Here is a 10,402-nt window from a genome sequence, read left to right as displayed (position 1 = left end):
TGACGTTTACATCTGTTATGTTTTTTTTTTTTTTTATAAATTATTTATATTAAAACATGTTATTTAGGCAATAACACACTTTACTATTTTACTAATTTATTGAGCTGCCATCTTTGTTAACTTTCAAAAATGATAATTTGGTGATAATTTTAAAATGTTTGTTAATAACAGTAGCGTATTCATTGTGATGTACAATTAACAGTCGCCTGAGGGATCTTGCATGAGCTCAAAACTGCTCAGGAGATACTTAAAATAATAAATACATAAAATTTTGAACATGTTAATGTGTTTTTATTTTTGTTTTCAGTATTTTAATAGCATTTAATGATTATGAACATAAAAGCATTACAAAAAATTTATTATATATCATCGATGAAACCACAAAGCTGACATGGAGGTATGTATAATTGCAATATAAAGTCATTTTGAGTATTATGAATTGCTACACACACACAGCTGCCCTAAACTAACATTGGATCTTACCAACATAATGTTTCTGTAATGATCAATCTACCAGTAAGAGTATGCTCTTTAGTCATGGTAATATTTGTAATTGTAAAGTACAATTATTGTTAACAAGAAATTTTGACCACAAAGTTTTAAATTCAATGTTTGCACAGACCAAAATTATATATATTATATATATATATATATATATATATATATATATATATATATATATATAAAATACATGATACACAGCATAAATATGCGAAGTTATTATCATTACTCATTTGACAGGGTGAAAAATATAGAGAAGCACAAACTACACTGGTAACATACTTTACTCCAGTGGTGAACACCACAGTTTAATGCAAATACAAAAGTTAAACAGAGGAAGAAATGATCCTCACATAAGCTTAAACTTTTACACGGAGAAAAGAAAGATTACACTAGAGACCGTAAAATGATGGTTACCAAGCAAAGCATGGAACTAAAACTAAACTAGAACCCTTCAACTACATCCATACCATCACTTGCTAGGGAGATATTGGTTCCCACCGTTTTGTTTACACTTGCATAAAATAAAAATATGAATGTTTCATCCTTTCATGTAATAAATTATGGACAATTACTTGTGTTTATAGATACCCGAAAAGGTAATCGTGACATCCAATTTTTTAAATCATTTTTTATAGCAATCTGACACATTCAGACAGCCCAACTTCTACCCAGTTTAAATACTGTATTATAACAACAACAAAAAATCTTTGAAAGCAAATAGCCAAATGTTTAAATATGAATTTTGAAGGCAATGAAATTAAGATTTCACAGGCACTGAGAAAGCTGTTGTACATTAAAAGTTCTAAATTAGAGAACATATGCCTGCCATGAGCAGCATGACAGTTTGCTGCATGATCACATCACTATAAAAAACAAACATAGGACATGAATTAAGTCTCAGCATTTTTATTTGTCTTTATCAGATTCTGTTATTTCCACTTTCAATGACGCCTCCTCTGGTGAAGACTCTTCATATCTGCAGGAGACAAAAGAATTAAGTCAAGCGTGACTGGGAGGCAATCAATATTAATAAATATGGATAAAAATAGGAGACAGGTGTCGGGCTGCTCTGTCCCTATGTTTGATGTGATTTGCCCCTTTTTGATAAATGAATGTCTGCTGTAGTGGACACCAGTGATAGAAGTACACTGAAAGATGTATAAGGAAATCAATAAGGCAGGACAGGAAACAAACAGACATCAAGAACTTGTGAAAGTTACCATGACAAAGCTCAGTGCTCACTGAAGACAGAACTACAGGTAAATGGATGGAAAAAAATGTAAATGGGTCTTACATTGCTGTCATTTTATACAGTTTAGAAACCACATGAGCTAGTGCATAATCTCATGACACAACAAGAGAGGCCAACTAGGAGCATAACAAAATGAAACTGTACTTTAAATGACCCTGAATTGTGTGAGGATGTTGACAGGAAAAGATCAGGAAGGTTCAATTGAATGATCAATGGCGATACCTGCATAGTAATGGAAAAGAATTCAGTTGTTACATGTCGGAGGGTGTGTGCCGGCGACGGCTGGGGGTCGACAGGCCAAAACTCTGCATGGAGTTAGCCAGACTAGCTGGAGAGCCCGACACAGTGGGGAAATGAGTGAGCCGCGGAGTGTGGGGCAAAACTTCATCTGACGATTCATAGCTGCATGCCAGAGGACAAAACACGGGAAGGGAGATGATAGGGTGAAGAAAGAAAGAAAGAAAGCAGGAGAAAAATAAGAAGGTAACACGAAGAACAAAGCACAGAGAAGAAAAGGTCTGTAAGATGAAAGCTCACACCTGAAAAGACATAAAGAGCTGCTTTGCAGTAGAGGTATTCACGGGTCCAAAAACTCATGCCCGAACCCGAAAGAGACCTGTAATGCACTACACCCAACAGACCCGGACCAGTCTGTTATTTCAAAAGCTGCACCCGGATCCGTGTAGATCCGAGAAATTCCTACCTGGACCAGTCGATTATCGGTGTCTACCCGCTGGGAAGACACAGACCCAACTGGACCCGATTGTTATTCGACCTTAAATTGCGATTACAAGTCAATAAACCTGTTGCTTACCTAATTTAAGGAGCCGTAGTCTCTTTTCCTTCTACCTGACTGGCTGGGATGCATTACAATTGTCCGACAAGAAAGTAATCAATGTTATTCCTATCATTATTCCAAGTGAAAGCTTAATCCACTCATTAGTTCAGCTTCAAAAGTCCACTTGACGTCACGGTGACGGATGATAAATCCAATTTAGCACATGTACATTCTGTCTCCTGTTAACCAGTGTTGTGCTAGTTACTAAGAAATAGTAACTAGTTACAGTTACTTCATTCAAAAAGTAACTCAATTACTTTGTTGATTACTTACAAAAAAAAGTAATGCATTAAAAAAAGTTACTAAAAAGTTATTTTTAACAGTAAAGAACGTTCTTTTAATGTTCCCATTAATGCCCTTTTATGCATCATGGTCTATACAAACACAAATCTGACTTTATCAAAATAGTGTTTAAAAATTACTTTAAGTCAGACCAGCACAAACTGAATATTGTACATCACAAGGATTTCTGAAATAAATACCAAAACATCTGAATAATATATTCAGAATCAAAAACTAAAGTGGCTTCTGCATCATAAACTGTGAAAGGAACATTTTCAAGGGCTCAACACAACATCTTTTAAGTATGAAAACTATCAATAATGTACAACATGACAAAACATTTTGAAATAAAAAGCAATCTGAATTATTCAGAATCAATTTTGAGAAACTCAGCACCCAAAATCTTATATTGGAAACCATAAATTAAATTATATGCTATAAAAAGAAAACATAAAAAAATATAAATGTTGTTTAAAAATGAAATCTATGTTATCATAACGGGCTGCCTGAAAAGCCGGCGACTCCACAGTAGAGACAGGCTGCATGTTTTCAACAATGTTTCACTTATAGGAGAAAAACATACAATCCGTGGCAACGGCATTGCAATCCGTCCCATCAGTTTATATAAACCGTGCTCACGAATTCTTAAACCGTTCCATCAGTTAAACAAATTTTCAATCCGTGCGCTCAGAGTATTGAATCCATACCCATGAATTCATTATCCGTGCGCAGCTTTCACAATCCCATCCCTCGGATTTGTAAACTCATGGTTTTGTGGCTCCGCCCCCGCCTGCAGATTAATTTGTTTAGTAAACAATTTTTTCATAGTATCATATGACACCATGATCAGCTTTTTAGCGTTTATTTTACATTAATCAACAATAGGATAAGACAGTGTTTTATAGCCTAAAATAAAAGCTAAAAAGAAGAAAAATAGGTAAAAAGCAACATAAACAAATAATGTGCTGGTTATGTTGTAATCTCTTTTCTAACTGAAATGTTATAATAGGCCTAATTATTTAATAATAACATTAACAGTGAAGCACGCATCTAACTCTGTTTGGAGCTTAGTATAATAAAATTAAAAGTCTTAATGTTAAGAAAGAATAGTACACAAAGGTTATTTAAAAATAAGGCATTCATGAATTTTATGACTAACATTTTTACTGTCTTAAGTTCACTCATTGATTAAGCTTATAAATTAAAATAATAAAAATAACTATAATTTTTTACCATTATTATATATTATACAGTTTATGCATAAGAATCTTATCCAAAACGACTAACAAAAGAGGAACAAATCACTCCAGAGTCAGTCACAATGCCAGGTTTATTTTATAATAGTAATCAAGTGCTGAGATTATCACAAATTAAACAAGATTTTGATGCACATCTTTATTAAATTGTTGTATTCCACCTCTTACTACACTTGAGAGAGAATCACTTAAGACACTTTGCTCTAAACCTATTACACATAATAATATTCATAAAAACTGTATGTTAACACGTAGGAGCTTGCTGCATGAATCCGCAAGTACAGTTTACAAATCCGTGCGCACCCTTTCGCAATCAGTTTCCTCGGGGAATGAATTCGTGGGTACAGATTCTAAACCCGAGAGTACGATTTACAAAATAGGAACGCACGGATTGGAAATTAGTGGGCACGATTTGTTAAACTGAGGGAACAGTTTATGAATTTGTGAGTACGGTTTATGAACTGACAGGACGGATTGCAAAACCCTACTAATTTTTTTTCTCCAGGGCTCCATACATTCGAACCAGAAAGACACAGCTTACATTTGACTAAAAGTTTTTAGTCTTTATGTTCAACTGAAGTGAATAATGAGCATATGTCCAAACATTATTTATTTATTTTTTACAAAAACTGGCTTCGCTATAGGTGGCCTTTATTTAAACACCGAAGCCATGTGCAGTATGTTATATTATGAATGCAGAAATTTTATTTGACGACTTGTGGACTGTTCAACTGCAACACTCATTGACTGCATTGATGGAGCTTGGAAGAACAAGTTTTAATATAACTTTGACTGGATTCGTCTTAACCTGTTAGCCAGCACCCCCCATTATGGGACTCACAGCTGAAAGTGCTCTACCAAGCTTATAATTGTAACGTTTCCTACTTCAGTGTGTTACAAACATAGTTTTGGTGTCTTTGGAAAGAAGACACTTTTGGCTGTACTTTTTATCAACCAGATTTTATAATGCTCAAAAATATTAAATTATCCTCCATCAGCTGACAGGTGCGTCACGAGCCCCCAGGAGGGTACGCCAAAATTCAAATATATTATCTTTCGTCTATCATTCATTATTTTTTCCTGGTGGATCGTCTCATTCTGTTTGTGACACTGTACGCTGCAAAACCATACTGTTTTTTTTACTAACAAGACAGTTTTTTTTTTTTTTTTTTTGAGTACGTTTTCCATAATGGACAAACTGTTTACATTTCAGTTCTTCAGCGACAGAACTAAGGAATTATGATCCATATTACAACGTTATTGCTTCATTGGACCAAACATGCTCCATGAGATGTTGTTCAGTGGACCCTTACCTTTCTAACTAAACCGGGATTTACTGCTGTGGATGTGTTTATAACTCGTTATTACGACGGAGCGTTTCCATTGTTCATGGTTGTATGAGTACTGTTGTACACAAATGTAGCAAATACAGTCTTTATAAGCTTTCCATTGAGAAACAGCGATCTGTCATCGATGCTTGAGGCTTAGATCTTTATAATGATACATAGTTTGTCAAGATTAAATGTGTCCCGTTTAATTAAATCTATTCATAAACACTGACACGTGCGAGTTGAGTGGCTTTTCAGGACGAGGGCGTCGGGGTGCTGGGTAATAGGTTAAAGAAGAAAGTCGTATACACCTAGGATGCTTCAAGTTCAAGTAAAAACAGGTCTAATTTCATTTTTGGGTGAATTAAGCCTTAAATCTGGATCAGAATGATCTGGATTTGGAAATAATGTACTAATGTACAAGTCAATAACCCTAGGTACGTTAACTTTCACTTACGCTGGCGAACGTTCTCAGCGACAGGGAGGAAAGTGAGGTACTAACTGATCTCTGCTTTTTTACAGTTTGCAAACTGCATGGATGGCGTGATCGTTGATTTTCCTTCAAAACACCCAGTTAAAAGAGATGCACTATAACGTGCGTCATCACTACGTCACACCCTTTACGCCATATGTTCTGGCTTTTGTACAATTGAACAATTCTGGGACGTGTTTGCATTCACACAGAAGGCGACCCAGCAATGTTCCGGGTCCAACGTGCAGTGTGAAAGGAGCTTAAAAAAGGTGGACTACTGTTAATTAACCAGAGAAAAAAAAATAGGAAGAATCTAAAAACTCTTAGCATAAAGCCAAATACCACACACAGTTAAATATAATCTGTTATCGACTAATCCAAAATCCGTTACGGGAGGTCCCTTCCAACACCCTTCCAACTTTTCACGTCTCCCTTCATTATATCTAATGTGACCACGCCCCTGCGCTGAACGCGCTATTCAGATTCAAACTGAAGCGTGCGGCTTGAATACACCCACACAGAAGAAAAAGCAGCAAGACTGTTCTTAAAGTTATTTTATTTTACTGTTTGCTTCGCGATGAGAGGAATCAGACATAATTCACCCCACAGATGTGATGTACACAATATACAATACTATACCATTCAAAAGCTTGATGTAAATAATATAAATGTAACAAATAAAATGTAACTGTAACAAATGTAACAGACAATGCGGTTCTTTCAATTTTTCCCCCCTAAAAAAAAAACTGAAAAAATATTCTCAGTTCTTTTCAACATTAATAATAATAATAATAATAATAATAATAATAAATATTTTTTGTAGAAAATCAGGTTGTTAAAATGATTTCTTAAGGATTGTGTGAGTGGAGTAATGATGCAAAAAAAAAGTTTGAAAGTCAGCTTTGTTCCTAATAAAAGGTTTAACTGCTCCCCCAAGTGGATATTAAATTATGGTGTGGGATAATTAAATAGATTTTAAATAAACTTAAAAGAAAATTATATACATTTTATTTTGTCCTCACATTCTTTCTCACATATTATTATAGCCCAGTTTGTGCTGATTACAGTGATATTAGACTTTACAAGAAACTGAAAAAAGCACAAATGTCAGGGACAAAAACTTCTCCAGGCCCCAAAAATACCCTTAGATTCCAGAGGGTTAATGTTCTGCATTTCTGTTTTGAGCTGCGTGCGCTGAAGTTGACCAGTAGAGCATGCGCGCAATTTGCAGGGGGGTTACGGGGGTCATGACCCCCCCAATAAATCAGATCCAACTAATATTACCCCCTCAATATCATAACATCATTCAGATTAAAATAATGAAATATTCAGAATGAATACTTTTGTTCGTTTTCTTTATTAATTTCATTTGCCAGCAAGAAAGATAGTATCATATTTTAAATAATCTGTAATGTAAATTAGCATGTTACCTTTTACACAAGAAAATTATTCATACGCCGCGAGTTTAACCCCCCATTGGTAGACCCAAAGTTACGCCCTAGTAGTAGAGTGATGCCTTTGATAGCAAATTTTTAATCAATGGGATTTAACTCAATTTAATGTAGAATACGCTTTGTTATTTATACAACAAAGTTAATATTAGGACTGATATGCTTGTTATATGCAAAAAGAGCCTGAGTGCAAATGAACGTGTCTGTGCGGCTCTGAATGCAAGCTCCTTTTGTGGATGACAGCTAAATTAAAAAAATTCACAGCGTTTTATTATAATAGTGTTCTCATTTATAATGGTGTGGGTGTGACAGTGCAGTAATAGTTATTAATATTCTGCTTCGTTGTTTGTTGTGCTTGTGCTGTGCCCTGAAGAGAGATCACCGTAGTACTACATTGAAGCGCTTGGCTCAAAACAAAAATGCATCTTATATCAGGTAAATAATAGATCCATGATATATATACACACCTGCTGAAATGTTTTGGAATCACTTGTACCCTACCTCCTCGAAAAAAATCCAGTGTCTGCTGGTGTCAGTTTGAGTCCTGGTAAAGTTTTAAATCCCTGCCGCCAAGATGCTCCTCTGTCAGTCAGAGATCATGGAAAGTGTAACAAATCTATAGGGGTGGTTGGATTTATTCACGCACTTTAAAATATTAAAAGTTTCTTTCTTTACAGTGTCTTATTCATGGCTTTATCATAATAGGCTGCATATTATCTTATTAGGAGAAAACCGCAAGTTCTATGTGAAATCAGACCTCATCAGTGCTCGCATATAGTCAGAATGGCATAATCATAACAGCCTGCGAATATTTGACTGCGAGATTGGTAGTCATATCAGGCTCCTCGAATCGAAGCCTCGAATAGTCGACTATTTGGGACCCACCCCTAATGCACACGATGTAAAAAAAAAAAAAAGAGCTTCATTAACTAAAATTAACTGAACTTAAGTGATTTTAAAAGGAGCCTTCTTTACTTACTTTTAGGGCTGGGCAAATCCCAGATTTTTTCTGGAAAAATCAGATTCATGATTTAAATCCATTTTAAAATCAATATTCAAATGACAAAAAAAATTCTAAAGTTTTAATTAGTTCTTTATAATTTATTTACAATAAAATTTATAACAGACAGGATTAAAAAAAAAAAACTTTTTGGTTTGACTGTTAAAACTACAAAGTAATCAAAGCTGCAGTAAGTAACTTTTTTAAAAGTATATTTTTTACATATTTGTTAAACCTGTCATTATTTCCTGAAAAAAAAAATCAAGCTCCTCTGGCTCCTCCCAGTGCTCCTATTGCCATTTGCAGTCACGGACTGCTCCCGGTAAGAAAACAACCAATCAGAGCTGTAGAAAAATGTATATAATAAGCGAGTACACCATGAATCCATTTTCCAAACCGTGTTTTTAGCTTGTCCTGAATCACTAGGGTGCACCTAAAACGTGTTTATATTCGGACTATTTTAGATTGCTTCGGGGGTACCGCGGCGGAGTAAACCAGTACGTTTGTGATTCTTCATAGACATAAACAGAGAGAAGTAGTTCCGGCTAGAATGTTCTTCCGCAAGACACAAGCAGTTCTGTTTATTAACCGCTAGAGCGTCAAAAGTTACCGACTGCAGCTTTAAGTCAAGAGCAGTGAGTGATTTTCATTTTCATTTTCTTGGATTAACATTACAGCAGCTAGTAGCTAAATTAGGCGCGGTCCCTTTAAGAGACGATGAACGCATCCAATATAATACACATCCCATTTTTTCCTCAACTGTTTACTTTCACTTAAGAAACAACAGACAGTTTTTTCTAGCATAATTTCCAAGGTGGATATTCTGACATATTTTGTATGTATTTGTCGGCACAAGACCAAAAATAAGCGAATTCAATGTTCAAGTGTTTTGAGACACCTTTCTCTGCATGAGCCCTGAACACAAGAGCACCGCGGTACTGAATTGGGCTCGTTCACATCTTTTTGTTTGTTCAAACTGCAATTTGTATTTGTCCGTTCAGGTGCAGGAGAGACTTCGAGGACAACTTCGCAGAAGAAAGCTCGGTTCAGTGTCGCTGTCCGTGATACGCGGCTCTCGATCTCTCTCGTACGCACCGAACACAGCTACTCTGTTCAGCTTTTCAGCGTCTTGTGTTTGGATGCTTTAATGTTTAAATCGACAAACACGTGAAAAAAATAAGCTTTCCGTCAACTGTCCTGAGCATCTTTTTAGGCTGGCCATAGCCAGTCGGTTATATAAAATATTAAGGTGAAAGTCATCATAGCTTGCTTAGTATAGACCCAGCTCCCAACCCAACTTTGAGAATAGACTAACGGCGATATATATATATATTTTTTTTATCACCCAATAAGAGTCTTGCGTTAACGCCGATAATATATATATATATATATATATATATATATATATATATATATATATATATATATATATATATATATATATATATATATATATATATATATATATATATATATATATATAAATAAATATAAAAAAAATATGTCTCTGCCCTGTCCAGTCAGTGGCATAAAAGCAAAACACAGGTTCAACGCAGTGATGGTGTGTGAGCGGTGAGCCTTTGTCAGTTGTATTTGTTTATGGTTTGGACATTCAAGCGATTAGATGATCGAATGTGTAATATTATTTCGAGCTACCATGTTCGCCTAGCTGCATTGTGGCACGAACACTCATATAAACAGTAGCTATGAAGATCACGTGCACAGAGGAAAACAGAAACTAGTTGTCAGTGCTGTCCTGTGATTTATCAGTAAAGTAGCTTAGAATCTCAAAACTTATTATAGGATGTTTGTGTGCAGCGCACATGAAGCACAAGCGTGTGCACAGAGAGCAGCGGTCGGCGCTCGCGCTGCGGGTTCCCGGTTTGTGTCTGTTCTTGGAATGTTCTTTGTATTTTAACTGTAGAAAAGGTAGTTTCAGAGAACAAAAGAAAATCATTCACTGATCTTGACTGAATATATTTAATAACTTTGCATAGTTTTCTTTTTATAAATAAAGAT

At 35.3% G+C, this 10,402-nt stretch overlaps 1 protein-coding gene across 2 annotated transcripts in view; it reads right to left on the bottom strand.

Moving 5' to 3' along the window:
• Positions 1-780: 780 nt before the first annotated feature.
• LOC127944820 (minor histocompatibility antigen H13) overlaps positions 781-10,402 on the bottom strand; it is a 33,450-nt gene continuing 23,828 nt past the window's right edge. Inside the window, exon 12 of one of the 2 annotated variants that reach the window (XM_052541127.1) lies at positions 781-1,480. In XM_052541127.1, coding sequence (XP_052397087.1) covers positions 1,411-1,480 — 70 coding nt within the window. In that variant the 3' untranslated portion in view covers positions 781-1,410. Of the gene's footprint in view, positions 2,159-10,402 lie in introns of both variants that reach the window. The other variant, XM_052541126.1, reaches the window with a different exon arrangement.

The sequence above is a fragment of the Carassius gibelio genome, chromosome A23 (assembly GCF_023724105.1).
Source record: "Carassius gibelio isolate Cgi1373 ecotype wild population from Czech Republic chromosome A23, carGib1.2-hapl.c, whole genome shotgun sequence".
Lineage (NCBI taxonomy): Eukaryota > Metazoa > Chordata > Actinopteri > Cypriniformes > Cyprinidae > Carassius > Carassius gibelio.
The sequence above is the reverse complement of the archived record's forward strand: the minus strand, read 5'-3'. Positions and strand labels throughout refer to the sequence as shown.